Source organism: Heterodontus francisci, chromosome 33, assembly GCF_036365525.1.
Source record: "Heterodontus francisci isolate sHetFra1 chromosome 33, sHetFra1.hap1, whole genome shotgun sequence".
NCBI classification, from domain to species: Eukaryota; Metazoa; Chordata; class Chondrichthyes; order Heterodontiformes; family Heterodontidae; genus Heterodontus; species Heterodontus francisci.
In genome coordinates this window covers 16859712-16882209 of record NC_090403.1, presented here as the reverse complement: position 1 = coordinate 16882209, position 22498 = coordinate 16859712, and the positions used below count along the sequence as shown (strand labels likewise).

At 47.9% G+C, this 22498-nt stretch overlaps 1 protein-coding gene across 1 annotated transcript in view; it reads right to left on the bottom strand.

Annotated features, from left to right (window-relative positions):
* kcnh6a (potassium voltage-gated channel, subfamily H (eag-related), member 6a) overlaps positions 1–22498 on the bottom strand; it is a 262695-nt gene that overhangs the window by 11256 nt on the left and 228941 nt on the right. The window contains exons 9-11 of the mRNA XM_068012928.1: positions 12244–12496; positions 10415–10608; positions 1256–1355 (exon numbers count right to left, since the gene is read on the bottom strand). Coding sequence (XP_067869029.1) covers positions 1256–1355; positions 10415–10608; positions 12244–12496 — 547 coding nt within the window. The remainder of the gene's footprint in view (positions 1–1255; positions 1356–10414; positions 10609–12243; positions 12497–22498) is intronic.

Here is a 22498-nt window from a genome sequence, read left to right as displayed (position 1 = left end):
TTGTTAGGGTCCTGGTGGAAGGATGTCTTGCAATGTAATGCTTTATACAGAATATGGAGGTTTTTGATTTAATTTGTTTTGAAATTTTGGCTGTGCATATTAACTCTGATTTTTATTTAAAGAGAGAAAGGAATCTGTTAATTGTGTTTAATTGTATGCAGGCAGTGGATATTAACAAACATTCACTTTTTTGAGGCCCCTATCAATAGACACTGATTAAAACTGTGGTTGTTGGGTTAGGAGGTGTATGCTTGTAATGTGTAACTCTGTTAATAAATATAAGTGTAAAGATTGGCTCCAGCTCCATCCTTCATCAACTGGCTTTCCAGAGTGGAACACTCAAAAGCAATAAGAAAACAAGTTTTTATATGTTCATCAGATTCTTTTGTTAACTTCCAACTTAACTTGTCTTCTGGTGTCTCTCTCATATCTGTCAGTGTGGTGCTTGAATCATTCACCAGGAAACATGAGATTGTTGACTTGGCCCTTCAACTAATACATGCCCTGCTCTTCATTTGGCAATTCTTTAACAGTACAGCTGAGATCGTCACGGTAGTGTGGAGTGCTAGGAAACTCCCAGCATGTCATGTCCCGGGCTGGTACACTACACTTAAAAACCCCCACAAGGTTTGGATCTTGTTCTTGAGTTTACCTTCAAACATAATGGTCATTGCAAATACAGCGATAATGGAGTTGTTGACTGATCATAGCAATCAATCTCTATCCATTAGTCTACAAGAGACCCAGACATGACATGACACAAGGAAAAGCTGCAGTGATGGAGAACTTTGGGAACAAACTAATTTGAAGTGAGTGTGGTAATGGCAGTGGTCAGGACAGGGATGGACTGAGTGTGTTAATGGCTGTGTGAAAATGGGGGTGGAGGGGGTGTGAAAATGGGTAGGGAGTGAGTGTGTTTATGGCAGTGTGAAAATGGGGATGGAGTAAGTATGTTAATGGCAGTGTGAGGATGGGGATGGAGTGAGTGTGGTAATACAGGGTGAACATCAATTGCCCCTAACTCAGCCAGGCTTTGCTTGTCCCGGCAGACTGTATGGTGTGTGGTTCCGGGCTGTAATTGTATAGCTGGCCCTCACCGCGCTGGCTGTGTCTGATTCACTGGGTGGCTTTTTCTCATCCAGCTCCTCAGGTGCCCATTTGGGGTTCCAGTTTTGGAATGGGTGATACACATTGTATAACTGGGTTAGGCTGCCACTGGTTTTAAAGGGACAGTGCCCTTGGTCTGCACACTCACCAGTGTTGCTCCTTTCCTGGAAGGAGTGCTTCCTCCTGCGAATGCGCCTGTGCCCATTGTCAGAATCCTCACTTGGGGGTGAACGGAGAATTCGGTCTGTCTATTAAATGCAGTTTAAATAACACAAGGATCCTTGTCTTACACAAACAGACTCATAGAATCCACTAATACAAAACATTCTCATCAGGCACGTTCCCCATCGACATTTAAGAAGTATTTAGATGAGCACTCGCAACAACATAGCATACAAGGCTACGGGCCAAGTACTGGAAAATGGGATTAGAATAGTTAGGTGCTTGATGGCCGGCACAGACACGACAAGCTCGGTGTACACTGATATACAAACAAGCTTTTTATGCACTGGCACATTGACACACATGGTGTACACAGACACACTCAGTGTTCACTGGTACACAGACACTACCAGTGTCCACTGAGACACTCGGTGTACTCTGGTCCACTGACAGACTTGGTGTACACTGCCACACTCAGTGTACACTGGTATATTACACACTCAGTGTACACTTCTGTGTGCATGGGTTTACAGACACATTTGTTGTACCGGGACACACTTGGTGTACACTGGTAAAACTGACACGTTCTGTGTACTCTAGTACACCGACGCATTTGGCATTCACTGACACACTTGAAATACATTGGTACACTGCCACACTTGATGTACGCTGGTATACAGACACAATCAGCGTACACTGGTATACAAACACACTTGGTTGCCCTGATTTGAAATGCGGGGGGAGATGCTCAGTGCATGGTCTCTGTTAAAACGGGCAGGGTATCAGCGTATTATTGGATATGTGGCAGGCAGAATGAGGGGGCACTCATGGTATATGGATCTTTGAAGAAGGGCTCAGCAATGGGAGCCTCTGGGATACTCTATCCCCTGACTGATCTTGAGCAACACCAAGGGAGATCTGCTAGTGCACTGTTAATGCAATTGAAGGGTAACGGGGAAAGAGGGTTACAGTAGATAAAGAATAATGCAGAATCATAGAAATTACAACACTGAAGGAGGCCATTTGGCCCATTGCACCTGTACCAGTGCCAGCTCTTTCACTGAGTCTCTCATTCTATTTCCCTCCTCTTGTCCCATATATTTGATTTTAACTAGTTACAAAATCCCTTCTTAAACAGTCTCTCCCTCATCTTGCCCCTTGTGGTAAATCATCCCATGTTCTGATAACCGTCTGGGTGAAAACACTTCCTCCAACTCCCCCATCCCTTCATTCCCTCAGTGATAATCCTTGGTCTTTTCCCCCTTGTTACCACCTCACCAATCCCTGCAAACCAGCTCTCACTATTTGCCCTCTCAAAGCTTTTTACAATTTTTAAAGCCTCTATTAGCTTCCCCCTTTACCTGCTCTGTTCCAGCAAAAAAGCCTCAATGATTTTGTGCCTTTCTCTGTAACTCTAACCTCTCCTTCCTCTAAATGATTCCAGTAGTAACAGAGATCTGCTGGTGGGGCCCACCTCAGAGAAACCTTCCCATGCCACTGGAACTCGAGGTGACAGAAGTGTGGATGCAGCTTTCAGTAGCAGTCTGGTGGAGGGAGAGGGAGATGGAGAGGAGGAATGGAGTGTGGTCCGAAGCTGAGCTTCAGGTCAAACAGGGACTTGGACAATTCACACAGTCAGATTCAGGAGGAGCATTGAGCAGGGGTTTTTGATTGGACCTGAAATATGTACAGGAAGCTGCACACCGCTCATTGCTCATGGCGCTTAAAAGGTTAAATTAAGAGGACAGGTTGCATAAATGTAGCTTGTATTCTTTTTCATTTAGGAGATTGAGGGGTAATGTGGTCAAGATTTTTAAACTGATAGCAGGATTTGATTACAGAAAAACCATTTCCCCTGGTTGGAGAATCAAGAATGAGGAGACATCACCTTTAAATTAGAGCAGAGTCATTCAGGAGTGAAATCAGGGAGCACTTTTTCACACACAGTAGTGAAAAGTTGGAACTCTCTCGTTGAAAAGGGTGTGGATGCTGGGGGTCAGTTGGAGATTTCAAAACTAAGATGGACACAATTTTATTGAGTGAGGGTAACGAAAGGATATGGAGCAAAGGCAGGTAAAAATGGGGTTGACGTACATATTATCCATGATCTGACTGAATAAGAGAGCAAACTCGAGGGGCTGAATGGCCTCCTCCTGTTCCGATGGTGAATAATGAGCTTAAGATCAGGCTACAGTGACTCCTTAAGGAGCACCTGGACACAGACACTCAAGCCCTCAGGAGTTGAGGTACTGACAAGGGAAACACTCAAATAAAACTGGTAATTTTCAGCTAAGCAGCTCCCAGCAGTGGTGGGGAAACTCACCACCTCAATGGAAAAAGGAAGGGGGATGGTAGACAAACTGTTTGACAGCTGTGTCCTACAGAGAGAACAGATTTACAGCCTGTGACAGACAAGGTTGGTGCTGCCTCGTGAGAAATTAAATCATCGAGTGAATTAAGGGGCATTCTAAAAAAACTAGATGTATCCTTTAGTTACCCTTTATTCTACTCTCAATCACCAGTAAAGTGATAGAAGGTGTCATTGACAGTGCTATCAAGCAGCACTTGCTTAGCAATAACCTGCTCAGTGACCTCAGTTTGGGTTCTGCCAGGGCCACTCAGCTCCTGACCTTATTACAGCCTTGGTTCAAACATGGACAAAAGACCTGAACTCAAGAGGTGAGGTGAGAGTTACACTATCAACATCCTGGGGGTTACCATTGACCAGAAACTGAACTGGAGTAGCCATACAAATACTGTGGCTACAAGAGCAGGTCAGAGGCGAGGAATCTTGCGGAGAGTAACTCACCTCCTGATTCCCCAAAGCCTGTCCATCATCTACAGGGCACAAGTCAGGAGTGTGATGGAATACTCCCCACTTGCCTGGATGGGTGCAGCTCCAACAACACTCAAGAAACTCAACACCATCCAGGACAAAGCAGCCCACTTGATTGGCACCCCATCCACAAACATTCACTCTCTCCACCACCGGTGCACAGTGGCAGCAGTGTGTACCATCTCCAAGATGCACTGCAGCAACGCACCAAGGCTCCTTAGACAGCACCTTCCAAACCTGCGACCTCTACCAACTAGAAGGACAAGGGCAGCAAATGCATGGGAACACCAGCACCTGCAAGTTCCCCTCCAAGTCACACACCATCTTGACTTGGAACTATATCGCCATTCCTTCACTGTCGCTGGGTCAAAATCCTGGAACTCCCTTCCTAACAGCACTGTGGGTATACCTACCCCACATGGACTGCAGCGGTTCAAGAAGGCAGCTCACCACCACCTTCTCAAGGGTAATTAGGGAGGGGCAATAAACGCTGGCCTAGCCAGCGAAGCCCACATGAATGAAAATAATATATAAATCCTGTCAGCAATTCAGGAGAAACATTTTTACTCAGAGTGGTGAGAATTTGCTACGACAGAAAGTGGTTGCGGTGAATAGTATAGATACATTTAAAAGGAAGCTGGATAAACACATGAGGGAGAAAGGAAGAGAAAGATATGTTGATGGGTGCGATGAAGAGGGGTGGGAGGAGGCTTGTGTGGAGCATAAAGATCCGAATGGCCTGCTTCTGTGCTATAAATACTTTTGTAATTCTGAAAGGCCCTGACAACCTCTGTAGGCATTTACACTTCTGGCTTTATCCAAACAATCAACTACAATCAAACCACCAGACAGAAACCCTGAGAGTTCTTCAGCGCTGAGGTGCGCTGTGTTGTACAGAATCCAGTTTGTGCCATTTCATTAATTCATCACAACCTGTTCTAGACCTCTACACAAAGAAGAGTAGCTGGGGAGTGACATTTTACCCCAGGGAGGAGGCTCGTACAAGGGGGAAAAGACTGTCAGCTAATCTGGCACATCACGAATAAAGGCACAACACATAACCCATCCCGCCCCTCCCCCCCCCAGAATTGTCTCTACCCCAACGCACTTCCGCACACCCCATCCTTCTCCGACCCCACTCCCCATTGTCAACTTCTTCAAAACAAATTGCACTGAGAGGTGATGGTGAAGGGCCGAGTCCCCAGTGTCAGTCACTGGGTACGGGCAGGAACAGCGGGCTGGGGTGGGATGGGAGGGGGCTGAAGTTCAGGGAAGTAATGACTTGGATCAACAAATACAGGGACAGCCAAAGAAGGTTGCAATGGAGAGAGGGAGAGAGAGAGGTTAGAGGCTTAGAATGGAAAGAATCAGCCATCCAATGGCAGTTTTCCTTTGTATTCTGATCAGGAAATTGAAGGAGGAGCTAGAGGAGTCTCCCAGATACGGGAGGATCAGTCACATGTTGGACGGACTTGGGCTGCATGAGAGAATTCTGAGCATTAACTAAAAAGGATTACGTAGGAGGCCTCTTGAAGGCAGTTTTATGGATGGAGGAAGTGTGGGAATTCCATTCAGAATCCTGCACTAGTGTAAACAGTGAAACAGACACACGGTGGATGGGGGAATTTTATGCTCTCCCCCGCATCGTCTTGGGAGGTGGGGAGAGCATATAATCGGGAGGGATGGTGATGGGGGGAATTTTGTGAGAACAGAATTTTATGGGGACATTTAAGATGAAATAATTAATCAATCATGTATTGCTAACAAGCTAGCTTCAGTGCTGCAGGGAGGGACAGCTTATCAGAAATGACTTCATAACTTCAGGGCTGCAGAGGCAACGTGGCCTTGCAGCTGGTACAGAGAGAAAGAGAGACATTGTACTTCAACAGCACTCTTCTTATCTCATCACCCAGACATGACACATTCTTAAGGAACAGTTAGTGTGAGAAACATACTGACCAGGCAAACCCACGCCCCTTGTCCGAGGGTGGCTCAGCCTAACGGTCCGAAGAGATAGGGGAATAAGAAACTGCTTGAGGAGAGGATGACAAGGCAGTACCCCAATCAGGCCCTGACACCAAGAAACTGCAGAGTTTGTAAACCAATTGGGAACATAAAGGGGGTGTCACTGATGTGTATGAAGAACTATAATAAGGCTTGATTTGGAGCGAAGAGTTAGTTCAGTTCAGTTCAGTTCGGGGGGGTGGGGGTTAGTTCAGGGTTAGATTAGTGTGTGTGGTGCTTTAGTTTTAGTTCAGTTCATTGTTAAGTTTTCTGAAGATGTAACAGTTAAGTACTGCAATAAGGTTTCTTAAAGCTACAGTCAGACTTCATCTCTCTTTGTGCAACTAATGGGATCCAACAGACAACACCGCCACCTTCCCGACTCCACCCAAATCAATTCCAGGATGGGAAGGCCTGTGAATGGACTTCCTGCCCCGCCTGCAATTGAGGCTCTTAAGTCGTCAATTAATGTCCAATTAAGGGCCTCATCCTGCTTCCGCCAGTATTAGCATTAGCCCAGTGGTTGGCAGGCCTGTTGTCACACGGGGAGCACCCCAAGCAAACCTGTGAGGGTTGATTGCTGGGTGGGGGCGGTGATGGTGGGGGGGGGGCACTCGTTAAATGGCACTTAGTGTCTCAACGAGGGACCCAGCATTGGGAAGGGGGGACCACTTAGAGCCACCCCCCTGCCCTTGCAGCTGACACCCCTACACCCCCTCCCCGGTGACCCATACCCCGTGATACCCCTCCCATCCTGACTCACCTGTGACCTGGAACCTCTGCCTGGGGTGAGTCCTTTACTGGACTCTGCGCTGGTGCCTTTCAGCTAAAGAGCTGCCGGCCTCTTCTTTTTTTATTATTTGTTCGGGGGATGTGGGCGTCGCTGGCTAGGCCAACATTTATTGCCCATCCCTAATTGCCCTTGAGAAGGTGGTGGTGAGCTGCCTTCTTGAACCGTTGCAGTCCATGTGGGGTAGGTATACCCACAGTGCTGTCAGGAAGGGAGTTCCAGAATGTTGCGACAGTGAAGGAACGGTGATATAGTTCCAAGTCAGGATGATTAGATTAGATTAGAGATACAGCACTGAAACAGGCCCTTCGGCCCACCGAGTCTGTGCCGAACATCAACCACCCATTTATACTAACCCTACGCTAATCCCATATTCCTACCAAACATCCCCACCTGTCCCAATATTTCCCTACCACCTACCTACACTAGTGACAATTTATAATGGCCAATTTACCTAACAACCTGCAAGTCTTTTGGCTTGTGGGAGGAAACCGGAGCACCCGGAGAAAACCCACGCAGACACAGGGAGAACTTGCAAACTCCACACAGGCAGTACCTGGAATCGAACCCGGGTCCCTGGAGCTGTGAGGCTGCGGTGCTAACCACTGCGCCACTGTGCCGCCCCACTTGCAGGTGGTGGTGATCCCATGCATTTGCTGCCCTTGTCCTTCTAGTTGGTACAGGTCGTGGGTTTGGAAGGTGCTGTCTAAGGAGCCTTGGTGAGCTGCTGCAGTGCATCTTGTAGATGGTATACACTGCTGCCACTGTGCGTCGGTGGTGGAGGGAGTGAATGTTTGTAGATGGGGTGCCAATCAAGTGGGCTGCTTTGTCCTGGATGGTGTTGAGCTTCTTGAGTGTTGTTGGAGCTGCACCCATCCAGGCAAGTGGAGAATATTCCATTACGCTCCTGACTTGTGCCTTGTAGATGGTGGACGGGCTTTGGGGAGTCCGGAGGTGAGTTACCCACCACAGAATTCCCAGCCTCTGACCTGCTCTTGTAGCCACAGTATTTATGTGGCTGGTCCAGTTCAGTTTCTGGTCAATGGTGACCCCAGGATGTTGATCGTGGGGGATTCAGTGATGTAAATGCCATTGAATGTCAAGGGGCGATGGTTAGATTCTCTCTTGTTGGAGATGGTTTTTGCCTGGCACTTGTGTGGCCTGAGCATTACTTGTCACTTATCAGCCCAAGGTTGAAATAAAAACAAGAAGTGCTGGAAATACTCAGCAGGTCTGGCAGCATCTGTGGAAAGAGAAGCAGAGCTAACGTTTCGGGTCAGTGACCCTTCTTCGGAACTGGAAAATATTAGAAATGTCAAAGGTTATAAGCAAGTGAGGCGGGGGTGGGGCAAGAGATAACAAAGGAGAAGGTGTAGATTGGACAAGGCCACATGTCTGACCAAAAGGTCATGGAGCAAAGGCAAACAATATGTTAATGGTGTGTTGAAAGACAAAGCATTAGTACAGATAGGGTGTTAACGGACTGAAGGTTGAACAGCCGCAAGTACAAACATGAAAAAAAAAACAGTGGGTAAGCAAACTGAACAAACTAAGATGAAATGAAATGAAATAAACATACAAAAAAAAAATTGTAAAAAATGTAAAAAAGAAAAAATAACTAAAAATAAAAGTAAAATGGAGGGCCTGTCATGCTCTGAAATTATTGAACTTAATGTTCAGTCCGGCAGGCTGTAGTGTGCCTAATCGGTAAATGAGATGCTGTTCCTCGAGCTTGTGTTGATGTTCACTGGAACACTGCAGCAATCCCAGGATAGAGATGTGAGCATGAGAGCAGGGGGGAATGTTGAAATGGCAAGCAACCGGAAGCTCAGGGTCCTGCTTGTGGACTGAGCGGAGGTGTTCCGCAAAGCGGTCACCCAGTCTGTGTTTGGTCTCCCCAATGTAAAGGAGACCACATTGTGAGTAGCGAATACAGTATACTACATTGAAAGAAGTACAAGTGCTTCACCTGAAAGGAGTGTTTGGGGCCTGGGATAGTGAGGAGAGGGGAGGTAAATGGGCAGGTATTACACCTCTTGCGATTGCAGGGGAAGGTGTCATGGGAAGGGGATGAGGTGGTGGGGGTAATGGAGGAGTGGACCAGGGTGTCGCGGAGGGAACGATCCCTTCAGAATGCTGACGGGAAGGGAGGGCAAGATGCGTTTGTTAGTGGCATCACGCTGGAGGTGGCGGAAATGGCGGAGGATGTTCCTTTGGATATGGAGGCTGATGGGGTGGAAAGTGAGGACAAGGGGAACCCTGTCATGGTTCTGGGAGGGAGGGGAAGGGGTGAGGGTAGAGGTGCGGGAAATGGGCCGGACACGGTTGAGGGCCCTGTCAACAACAGTGGGGAGGAGTCCTCGGTTGAGGAAAAAGGAGGTCATATCAGAAGCACCATCTTGGAAGGTAGCATTATCAGAGCAGATGCATCGGAGACAGAGAAACTGGGAGAATGGAATGGAGTCCTTACAGGAGGTAGGGTGTGAAGAAGTGTAGTCGAGGTAGCTGTGGGAGACGGTGGGCTTATAATGGATATTAACAGACAACCTATCCCCAGAGATGGAGACAGAGAAGTCGAGGAAGGGAAGGGAAGTGTCAGAGATGGACCATGTAAAGGTGAGAGAAGGGTGGAAATTGGAAGCAAAGTTGATAAAGTTTTCCAGTTCGGGGCGGGAGCAGGAAACGGCACTGATACAGTCATCAATGTACCGGAAAAAGAGTTGGGGGAGGGGGCCTGAGTAGGACTGGAACAAAGAATGCTCGACATATCCCACAAAAAGACAGGCATAACTAGGACCCATGCGGGTACCCATTGCAGCACCTTTTACTTGAAGGAAGTGAGTGGAGTTGAAGGAGAAGTTGTTCAATGTGAGAACAAGTTCAGCCAGGCGCGGGAGGGTGGTGGTGGATGGGGACTGGTTGGGCCTCTGTTCAAGGAAGAAGCAGAGAGCCCTCAAACCGTCCTGGTGGGGGATGGAGGTGTAGAGCGATTGGACGTCCATAGTGAAGAGGAGGCGGTTGGGACCAGGAAACTGGAAATTGTCAAAATTCAAGGCTGAATGTTGTCCAGGTCTTGTTGCATCTGGACATGGACTGCTTCAGTATCTGAGGAGTCACGAATGGTGCTGAACATTGTGTAATCATCAGCGAACATCCCCACTTCTGACCTTATGATGGAGGGAAGGTCATTGATGAATCAGCTGAAGATGGTTGGACCTAGGGCACTACCCTGAGGAACTCCTGCAGTAATGTCCTGGGACTGAGATGTTTGACTCTGATTGGCCAACAGTTCTCAGAGAGCGGGACGTTTGTCGTTGGGGTCCTTGTACCCGGGGAAGGCCTGCCACTGTCCACTTAATTGCCTAATTTAAGGCGACGTGGGGTATACTGGGACACAGACACACTGGGTGTACTCTGCTATATGCCATGTTTAAACAGCATTGACATTGATGGGGAAATCTGTGCACTGGGCTTTCTATTGATTAAAGTAAAGAATGAAAAGGATTAAAACTCACATCTCTGAGATTGAAAGTGATCTCCAAATTAGTCCAGAAGTTATTGGAGAAATCGGGGTACATGTCCAGAACCTCCAGGAGGTCATCTCGCAGGATCCGGTGTAAATCACAGTATGTTAGAGCTCGCACATCCGAGTTAGATTTTCCTGGCCTGGCGTAAAGGCTGATCGGCTCCCCGAATGTGTCATTCTTCCCTGGAATCAAAAACCCCCCGAAAGCATCAAATATACGCATTGGGTTACTGTGTGGACAGAGTCAGCTGTGCATTAGTGGGTAGTGCTCTCACCTCTGAGTCAGAGGTCACAGGTTCACAACTCGCTCTAGAGTCTTGTGCATAGGAACAGCAGGAGGCCATTCAGCCCCTTGAATCTGTGCTGGCTCTTTATAAGAATGGTTGTGTTTAGACCCACATCTCCGCTCTTTGTCTTTAACCCTGTAAGTTCCTCATCTTCAAGCACCTACCCAGCTCCCTTTTAAAATTATTTATCCAATCAGCTTCCACCACTTTTTTAAGTTGAGCTTTCCAGATCCTGACAACTCTGAGTGAAAAAAAATTCAAGTCATCTCCCGTCTCGATCTTTTGCTAATGATTTTGAATCTATGACTTGTGTTTATTGACCCACACACTGGGGAGAATAATTTTTCTTCATCTACTATCCCAAAATCTCTCATCATCTTTAAAACCTCTATCTGGTCAACCCTTAACCTTCTCTGTTCCAAGGAGAACAGTCCGAACTTTTCCAAAATGTCCTCATAACTGAAGTCCCTCATCCTTGATCACATCTCCATATAAACCTCCTCTGTACCTTTTCTAATGACGCTACATCTTTGCTGAAGTGTGGAGCCCAGAATTGTCCACATGGACTTGATGGGCCGAATGGCCTCTTTCTGTGCCATTATAACTGTGACTGATACTCCAGCTGAGGCCCAAACAGTGAGTTATATTGTGAGTTGGATCTCTCTGTTTTTATACTGTATTCCTCTGTTTATCAATCCTAGTAACCCATATGCTTGTTAACCACCTTAACAACTTGCCCTGTCATCTTTAAGGATTTGTGTATATGGACACCGAGCTCTCTGGGTTTGTCTGCACTTTGGAAAATCCTGCCATTTCTAGTATCCTGTCTTTCCATGTTAATCCTCCCAAAGTGCATCACTTCACACTTCTCCACATTGAACTCCATCTGACAAACTCCTGCCCATTTCCCAATCCTGTCTCTGTCATCCTGAAGCTTGTAACTATCCCCATCGCAGTCTATTACTTTGGCAAGATTGTGTCATCTGTAAACTTTATAATGCTTCTCCCTCCATCTGAGTCTGGGCTGTTTATAAAATGTTAACATACGAACAGGAGTTGAAGGGCCAGGAGTGCAGCAGTGGGATTTTTTGGAGAGGGGGGCTGCTGAGTGTGGAGAGACAGACAGGAGAGGAAAGTGAAGGCCAGGCACAGAAAACATGAAAGGGCCTGAATCTCCTTGGACTTTTTGCCATTGTGACTCTGCTGTGAGTGTGGTGGGACGGTGACAGAAACTCAGCCCCATTATTTCTTACCAGGACGCTCTCCCACACCCCAGTTTAACCCCCGGGTGCTGTTTAGTCTCATTATGGGCAAATCCCCTAATTTAAATATATTCTCCAGCCCTCATGAACCTTTGTGTCACAGGCTGTTTGGAGACCATCGGGCATCTGTGTCCGATGATACATGCCACCCGCCATCATGTGACCACCATCCCCTCTGCCTCTCCCAATGATGGTGAACAGGCGCTCTCCACAGGCAGAACAAGCTCTAATCCTAACGGGACAGAAGAAGAGCAATGTGGCTCACGCACCCAAGATGGCCACCACCACATCGTTACGCAGAATCTCGATGGAGCCGCGGGATATGAAGTAGAGAGCGGTCAACACATCCCCGTAGTGAACCAGCGTGTCGCCAGGCGGAGCATGCGTGGTCTTGAACTTCATCGCCAGAGCTCGCAGGCACCCTGGGCTTGCTCCCCTGAAGACCTTGCAATTCTGGAGGAGGCTCCTGTTCAAGTGGAGGCAAATGTCGGCCTGCAGGCATTCTGGGAAACCTTTCAGCACCTGACCAAAGAGAAACAGGACATGGTTATTTCTGGTGAAAGGGCACAGCTTCCAGAAAACTTCCAGAAACTTCCAAAACCTTCTCAGTTTGTGACTGAATTTCTTGCCCCCTTCTGGGAGTATTTGACTGATTCCACTTACACCCCTCCCAACACCACTTCTTAATCTCTCCCCATTTCTGGTCTCAGTGTGTCCTGAGAATCAGTGAGCCACTACCTCCGGCCTCTGCTTGGCGTCTCTGCCCCCAACTCTTTACCTCCTCCCTCTGCTTACTACTTACTCCCCTGCTCACTACCACCCCCCTTCCCATGACTCCAACGCCTTCGCTCTGCTCCAGTGCTCTTCCCCCACTCACTACCCCCTCTCCTGCTCGCTACCCCCCTCCCTCGGCTCCTGCACCCTCCCTCTGCCTGTTACCCCTCCTCCCGCTCACCACTCCCTACATCCCCTCAATATCATGCTCCCCCCTGCTCGTTATTATTATTTGTTCATGAGATGTGAGTGTCGCTGGTTAGACCAGCATTTATTGCCCACCCATATTTGCCCTTGGGAAGATGGGTGGTGAGCCGCCGCCTTGAACTGTTGCAGTCCTTGGGGTGCAGGTACACCCACAGTGCCGTTAGGAAGGTGAGTTCGAGGATTTTGACCCAGCGACAGTGAAGGAATGGCGATATAGTTCCAAGTTAGGATGGTGTGTGACTTGGAGGGGAACTTGCAGGTGGTGGTGTTCCCATGCATCTGCTGTCCTAGTCCTTCTATGTAGTAGCGGTCAAGGGTTTGGGAGGTGCTGTTGAAGGAGTCTTGGTGTGTTACTGGAGTGCATCTTGTAGATGGTACACACTGTTACAATTGTGCACCAGTGGTGGAGGGAGTGAATGGCACCCCATCCACAAACAATCAAGCGGGCTGCTTTGTCCTGGATGGTGTCGAGCTTCTTGTGTGTTGTTGGAGCTGCACTCATCCAGGCAAATGGAGAGTATTCCATCACACTCCTGACTTGTGTCTTATAGATGGTGGACAGGCTTTGGGAGTCAGGAGGTGAGTTACTCTCCACAGAATTCCCAGTCTCCGAGCTGCTCCTGTAGCCATAGTATTTATGTGGGTGGTCCAGTTCAGATTTTTGGTCAATGATAATACCCAGGATGTTGATGGTGAGGAATTCAATGATGGTAACACCGTTGAATGTCAAGGTGAGATGTTTAGTTTCTCTCTTGTAAGAGATGGTCATTGCCTGGTACTTGTGTGGCACCAATGTTAATTGCCACTTTTCAGCCCCAGCCTGAATGTTGTCCAGGTCTTATTGCATGCACACACAGATGTCTTCAGTATCTGAGGAGTTGTGAATGGTGCTGAACATTGTGCAGTCACCAGCGAACATCCCCACTTCTGACTTATGATGGAGGGAAGGTCATTGATGAAACAGCCAAAGATGGTTGGACCTAGGACACTACCCTGAGGAGCTCCTGCAATGATGTCCTGGGGTTGAGGAGATTGGCTTCCATAACCACAACCATCTTCCTTTGTGTAAAGTAAGATTTTAGCCGGTGAAGATTTTTCCCTCTGATTTCCATTGTCTTCAATTTTACTATGACACCTTGAGGCCACACTTGGTCAAATGCTGCCTTGATGTCAAGGGCAGTCACTCTCACCTCACCTCTGGACTTCAGCTCCTTTGTCCATGTTGGACCAAGGCTGTAATGAGGTCAGGAGCTGAGTGGCCCTGGCAGACCCCAAACTGAACATCGGTGAGCAGGCTATTGCAGAGTAAGTGCCACTTGATAGCACTGTCGATGACACCTTCCATCATTTTGCTTATGACTGAGAGTAGTCTGATGGGGTGGTAATTGGCCAGATTAGATTTGTCCTGCTTTTTATGGATAGGACACACCTGGACAACTTTCCACACAGTCGGGTAAATGCTGGTGTTACAGCTGCACTGGGGAGCAGCTAGTTTTGGAGCCCGAGTCTTCAGTACTACAGCCTGGGTATTGTAAGGGCCCACAGTCTTTGCTGTATCCAGTGCGTTCAGCCATTTACATTGTAATGCCAATGTGCTTTGTTGAATGATAATTTTCTTTGGTTCACTGACTGGAGATCTAATTTCTTTTTTCGAAGAAATTTAAAAAGCACATTTGAAGCAGGATGACTGTTGGCAGCTTAAGATGATCACCTAGTTTGCTACACTGTATCCTACATTGCAAAGGGCTGTGAGGAGTGAGACGAAATGTCTGTGCATCTCCCAGCAAGAACCAAGACCCAGGAAGTTTAAAGGAACTACCTATTCTTTCAGCAAACAGAGAAATACTGCTACCTGCTATGTTTGAATCACTGAGTCACTGTCATGTGACAAGCCCCTCCCCATCTGTGGTTTTTAAGCTGGTGTTTTCTCTGCAGCAGAGGAGAAGCAGCTAGACTTAGACTTGCTGACCCTAATATGGGCGGCACAGTGGCGCAGTGGTTAGCACAGCAGCCTCACAGCCCAGGGACCCGGGTTCGACTCTGGGTACTGCCTGTGTGGAGTTTGCAAGTTCTCCCTGTGTCTGCGTGGGTTTTTGCCGGGTGCTCCGGTTTCCTCCCACATGCAAAGACTTGCAGGTGATAGGTAAATTGGCCGTTGTAAATTGCCCCTAGTGTATGGAGGTGATAGGGAATATGGGATTACTGTAGGGTTAGTATAAATGGGTGGTTGTTGGTCGGCACAGATTCGGTGGGCCGAAGGGCCTGTTTCAGTGCTGTATCTCTAAATATAATATAAATAAATAAATATAAGTGTGGGTCTGGCTCTCTCTCCATTGCAGCTTGAATGCTTTAAAATCCTGTCTGTTGACTGACCACCTTTGCATACTCTGGCTACAATCAGAAACCCTTTTGGAGGAAATCATCCGCCGCACTATCGCCAAGAGACTCACCGAACCAGTCGTCTACCTCTTCAAACTAAAAGCCTTAGGACCACTGAGTTCAGCTAGAAGCCTGTCAAATCACCAAACTCCATAGACTGTATTCCTTTTTTATGATTCAACCAACATACCTTTTCCCAATCTGTAACCTATTTGTGTGTGTTAAACCTCTAGTGTGTGTGTGAGAGTGAAAGTTGGCACGTTGTTTATTATTTTATTACCTCCGTTTAGGTACAATAAAGTTAACCTCTTTCTTTGTTAACTCAAGAAAATCTGTCTGATTGGTTCTTGTTATGATCATAGCAATAGCATGATCTGGTCAATAGAAATCCCCAGGATGTTGATGGTGGGGGAATTCAGTGATGGCAATGCCACAGAATGTCAAGGGGAGATGGTTAAATTTTCTCTTGTTTGGAGATGGTCATTGCCTGGCACTTGTGTGGAACAAGTGTTACTTGCCACTTAGCCCAAGGCTGAATGTTGTCAGGTCTTGCTGCATGCGGGCACGGACTGCTTCAGTATCTGAGGAGTCACGAATGGCGCTGAACATTGTGCAATCATCAGTGAACATCCCCATTTCTGAATGAGGGAAGGTCATTGATGAAGTAGCTGAAGATGGTTGTGCTAAGAACATTGCCCTGAGGCTTGACGTCCGGGGGCTGAAATGAACAGGGGACATGGTTACTGCTACCTATACTGTCATCGACAAATGCATCTGTGACAGGTAGATTGGTAAAGATTAGGTCAAATAGGTTTTTGATCTCTTGTTGGTTCTCTCACCACCCAGAGTAAATTCTGTGCCCTTGCCACCCTCAGTGCTTCTTCCAAGTGGTGTTCAATGTGGAGAAGCACTATTCATCAGCTGAGAGAGGGTGATAGGTGATAATCAGCAAGAGGTGTCCTTGCCCATGTTTGACCTGATGCCATGAGACTTGATGGTGTCCACTCTCTCCCAACTTTATACCGCTGTGCCACCACCTCTGGTGGGTCTGTCCTGCTGGTGGGACAGAACATACCCAGGGATGGTGATGGAGGACTCTGGGACATTGGCTCGCTATCCCCTCCTTGTCTAGCTCACGTCCTCCCCTCCGCTCACTACCCCCACCCTAACCTGAAACCCTAACCCCCACCTCCCCTCACTACCACACTGATCCTGCTCTTTAACACCCCCCCACTGTCGCTATCCCCTCCCTCTGCTCATTACCCACTCCCACTCGCTCACTACCACTTGCCCCAGCTCACCACCTTTCCCCCTCCCCCCACTTGCTTCCCCTTCCCCTCACTCACTAACACCTCTCTCCACTCACTACCACCTCCACCCTTCCCCATTCGCTAATCCCCTCCCTCTATTTGCTACCCCCTCTCCCTGTACACAATCCCTTCCTTTTGCTCACTATGCCCTGCGCACTCCCTGATTTTCTTGAAGAAACCTGCGGATCTCTCGCCCTCTCCCGAAGGTACTGGTTCTGGGCGACAGTTCCATTAGTGGCTGCAGAGGTCCCGGATCCTGCCCAGAGAATCATCGTGTGTGACCCAAGACAGTTAGTGGGGCCTATTCAACCATGGCATGCATCATGGTCAAACCTGCTCTGGCCCTCACTGGATGTCCAGATTGGGGATAGTGGTCAGTAGCAGGAATCGGAATCCTTGGCTGGTTTTCCCCTGCCTTATCCAACGGGTTGATGCTGATTGTGATGACCCGACCGGTACTGTTGGAGTGGGATTGGCGAACTTGGCCGTGACTGAGGATGGAACCCCCTGAGACCAAGGCGGACCTGTGAGGAGACAGGCACCAGCGAGCGGGAGTTCCAGTGGCTCACATACCCTCACACACTCTCACAGGGATAGCGACAGAGTTCCATGACTGACGTCACAGTTCAGAAAGTGACGCATTGCAAGGGGAGGCAGCTGATTGATAAGTAGGAACAGGTGGGTATTTCTACTCTTTTTTTAATATGTTCAGTAGCTGCAGTAAAAGTAAAGGTAGGGAATTTGGATTGTAGTAGGTAGTGTTTGGAGTAGAATAAGGTCCCTATTGTAATTAGTACTCTAAATTAAAGAGAATAACTAAAGACCTTAATCTCAGGCTAAGTCATGGCAGGAGAGCTGAGCCCCGTGGCATGCTCCTCCTGGGCTATGTGGGAAATCCAGTGTCCCTGGCGACCATGTGAGCAGGAAGTGTATCCAGCTGCAGCTGCTGGCTGACCGCATTGCGTAGCTGGAGCTGCTGATGGATTCACTGTGGAGCATCCGCGATGCTGAGGACGTCATGGATAGCACGTTTAGTGAGGTGGTCACACCGCAGGTAATGGCTGCAGAGGCAGAAAAGGGATGGGTGACCACCAGGAGAAGTAGTAGGCGCAGGCAGGAAGTGCAGGGATCCCCTGTGGCCATCCCCCTCTCACAGATATACCGCTTTGGATACTGTTGGGAGGGATGGCCTCCCAGGGGAAAGCAGCAACAGCCAGCTCTGCTGCACAGGAGGGTGTGAAAAAGAGTGGGAAAGACATATTGATGGGAGATTCAATTGTAAGGGGAACAGACAGGCGTTTCTGTGGCTGCAAATGAGACTCCAGGATGGTATGTTGCCTCCCTGGTGCGAGGGTCAAAGATGTCTTGGAGCAGCTGCAGAGGTTGTGGGACACATTGGTACCAATGACATAGGTAGAAAGAGGGATGAGGTCCTGCAACAAGAATTTAGGGAGCTAGGTAGCAGATTAAAAAGCAGGACCTCAAAGGTTGTAAACTCTAGATTGCTCCCGGTGCCACATGCTAGTGAGTATAGGAATAGAAAGGTAGAGCAGATGAATGCGTGGCTGAGAAGATGGTGCAGGAGGGAGGGCTTTAGTTTCCTAGATCACTAGGTCTGTTTCTGGCAAAGGTGGGACCTGTACATGTTGGACGGGTTGCACCTGAACCGGAATGGGACCAACATCCTTGTTGGGAGGTTTGCTAGTGCTGTTGGGGGGGTGGGGGGTGGTTTAAACTAATTTGGCAGGGGGATGGGATACAGAGTGGAGGTACAGTAAGGGGTGATTCACAGACAAATATCCTGAGTGGCGTGAAACAGGGCTGTGTTCTCGCACCTACACTGTTTGGGATCTTCTTCTCCCTGCTGCTCTCTCATGCGTTCAAGTCTTCAGAAGAAGGAATTGTCCTCCACATAAGATCAGCTGGCAGGTTGTTCAACCTTGCCCGTCTAAGAGCGAAGACCAAAGTCCGGAAAGTCCTCATCAGGGAACTTCTCTTTGCTGACGATGCTGCATTAACATCTCACACTGAAGAGTGTCTGCAGAGTCTCATCGACAGGTTTGCGGCTGCCTGCAACGAATTTGGCCTAACCATCAGTCTCAAGAAAACGAACATCATGGGACAGGACGTCACAAATGCCCCATCCATAAATATCGGCGATCACGCTCTGGAAGTGGTTCAAGAGTTCACCTACCTAGGCTCAACTATCACCAGTAACCTGTCTCTCGATGCAGAAATCAACAAGCGCATGGGAAAGGCTTCCACTGCTATGTCCAGACTGGCCAAGAGAGTGTGGGAAAATGGCACACTGACATGGAACACAAAAGTCCAAGTTTATCAAGCCTGTGTCCTCAGTACCTTGCTCTACAGTAGCGAGGCCTGGACAACGTACGTTAGCCAAGAGCAACGTCTCAATTCATTCTATCTTCGCTGCCTCCGGACAATCCTTGGCATCAGGTAGCAGGACCGTATCTCCAACGCTGAAGTCCTTGAGGTGGCCAACATCCCCAGCATATACACCCTACTAAACCAGCGGCGCCTGAGATGGCTTGGCCATGTGAGCTGCATGGAAGATGGCAGGATCCCCAAGGACACATTGTACAGTGAGCTCATCACTGGTATCAGACCCACCGGCCGTCCATGTCTCCGCTTTAAAGACGTCTGCAAACGCGACATGAAGTCCTGTGACATTGATCACAAGTCGTGGGAGTCAGTTGCCAGCGATCGCCAGAGCTGGTGGGCAACCATAAAGGCGGGGCTAAAGTGTGGCGAGTCGAAGAGACTTAGCAGTTGGCAGGAAAAAAGACAGAAGCGCAACGAGAGAGCCAACTGCGTAACAGCCCTGTCAACCAATTTTATCTGCCGCACCTGTGGAAGAGTCTGCCACTCTAGAATTGGCCTTTATAGCCACTCCAGGCGCTGCTTCACAAACCACTGACCACCTCCAGGCGCTTACCCATTGTCTCTCGAGACAAGGAGGCCAAAGAAGAAGAAGACAGTCAAATATAGAAGAGAAACTGAGTCAGTCTGGAAGGCAGAGCAAATGTAGACCTGTTAAGGCACAAGTGAAAAATGCAAGACTGGTTTGCATCTATTTTAATGCAAGGAGTCTTACCAGTAAGGCAGATGAATTGAGGGTGTTGATTACCACATGGGATTATAATACTATTGCTATCACAGAGGCATGGTTGAGGGAGGGGCAGGACTGGCAGCTAAATATTCCAGGGTATAGAATCTTCAGGCGTGACAGGGAAGGGTGTAAAACAGGAGGGATGATATCTTAGAAGGTTCCTCAAATGAGGCCATATGGGTAGAACTTAAAAACAAAAAGGGGGCAGTCACTTGGCTGGGAGTGTACTACAGGCCTCCAAATAGTCAGGGAGAGATAGAGGAGCAGATATGTAGGCAAATCTCAGAGAGGTGTAAAGATAATAGGGTAATAATAGTAGGGGATTTCAACTTCCCCAATATTAACTGGGATAGTCTTAGTGCAAAAGGCTTAAAGGGGGCGGAATTCTTAAAATGCATACAGGAGAGCTTTTTGAGCCAGTACGTAGAAAGTCCAACAAAAGAAGGGGCGGTACTGGACCTAATCCTCGGGAATGAAGCCGGACAAGTGGTAGAAGTGTCAGTGGGGGAGCATTTCGGTGATAGTGACCATAACTCTGTAAGATTTAAGGTAGTTATGGAAAAGGACAAAGATGGACCGGAAATAAAGGTACTGAACTGGGGGAAGGCTGATTTCAATATGATACAACAGGATCTGGCCAAAGTGGACTGGGAACAGCTACTTGTAGGAAAGTCTACATCAGACTAGTTGGAGCCATTCAAAAAGGGAATAGTGAGGGTTCAGAGCCAACATGTACACATTAAGGTGAAGGGCAGGACCAACAAGTCCAGGGAACACTGGATGTCAAGGGATATAGAGGATTGGATCAGGAAAAAAAAGGAGGCTTATGGCAGATTCAGAGCGCTGAAAACAGCAGAGGCACTAGAGGAGTATAGAAAGTGTAGGGGAGTACTTAAAAAAGTAATTAGCAGAGCGAAGAGGGGACATGAAAAAACACTGGCCGGCAAGATAAAGGAAAATCTTATAAGTATATTAAGGGAAAGAGGTTAACCAGGGAAAGAGTAGGGCCCATTAGGGACCAAAGTGGCAATCTGTGTGTGGAGCCGGAGGACATAGGTGAGGTTTTAAATGATTACTTTTCATCTGTGTTCACTATGGACAAGGATGATTTAGGTGTAGAGATCAGGGAGGGGGATTGTGATATACTTGAACATATTAGCACTGAAAGGGAGGAGGTATTAGCTGTTTTAGTGGGCTTAAAGATGGATAAATCCCCAGGCCCAGATGAGATGTATCACAGGCTGTTATGTGAGGCAAGGGAGGAGATTGCAGGGGCTCTGACACAAATTTTCAAATCCTCTCTGGCCACAGCAGAGGTACCAGAGGATTGGAGGACAGCGAATGTGATACCACTGTTCAAGAAGGGTAGCAGGGATAAACCAGGTTATTACAGGCTGGTGAGTCTAACATCAGTGGTTGGGAAACTATTGGAAAAAATTCTGAGGGACAGGATTAATCTCCACTTGGAGAGGCAGGGATTAATCAGGGATAGTCAGCGTGGCTTTGTCAGGGGGAGATCGTATCTAACTAATTTGATTGAATTTTTCGAGGAGGTGAAGAGATGTGTAGATGAGGGTAAAGCAGTTGATGTAGTCTACATGGACTTCAGTAAGGCTTTTGATAAGGTCCCGCATGGGAGATTGGTTAAGATGGTAAAAGCCCATGGGATCCAGGGCAATTTGGATCCAAAATTGGCTTAGTGGCAGGAGGCAAAGGGTAATGGTCGAGGGTTGTTTTTGTGAGTAGAAGCCTGTGACCAGTGGTGTACCGCAGGGATCGGTGCTGGGACCCTTGCTGTTAGTAGTGTAGATTAATGATTTAGACGTGAACATAGGAGGTACGATCAGTAAGTTCGCAGATGACACAAAAATTGTTGGTGTTGTAAATAGTGAGGAGGAAAGCCTTAGATTACAGGACAATCTAGATGGGCTGGTAAGATGGGCGGAGCTGCGGCAAATGTAATTTAATCCTGAGTAGTGTGAGGTGATGCATTTTGGGAGGACTAACAAGGCAAGGGAATATGCAATGGATGGTAGGACCCTAGGAAGTACAGAAGGTCAGAGGGATCTTGGTGTACTTGTCCATAGATCACTGATGGCAGCAGCACAGGTAGATAAGGTGGTTAGAAAGGCATATGGGATACTTGCCTTTATTAGCCGAGGCATAGACTGTAAGAGCAGGGAGGTTATGATGGAGCTGTGTAAAATGCTAGTTAGGCCACAGGTGGAGTACTGTGCACAGTTCTGGTCACCGCACTATAGGAAGGATGTGATTGCACTGGAGAGGGTGCAGAGGAGATTCACCAGGATGTTGCCTGGGCTGGAGCATTTCAGCTATGAAAAGAAACTGAAAAGACTATGGTTGTTTTCTTTGGAGCAGAGAAGGCTGAGAGGGGACATGATTGAGGTATACAAAATTATAAGGGGCATAGATAGGGTGGATAGGGAGAAACTTTTTCCCTTAGCGGAGTGGTCAATAACCAGGCGGCATAGACTTAAGGTAAGGGGCAGGAGGTTCAGAGGGGATTTGAGGAACAAAAATTTCACCCAGAGGGTGGTTGGAATCTCGAACACACTGCCTGAAGAGGTGGTAGAGGCAGGAACCCTCACAACATTTCAGAAGTATTTAGATGAGCACTTGAAATGCCATAGCATACAAGGCTATGGGCCAAGTGCTGGAAAATGGGATTAGAATAGTTAGGTGCTTGATGGTTGGCGCAGACAC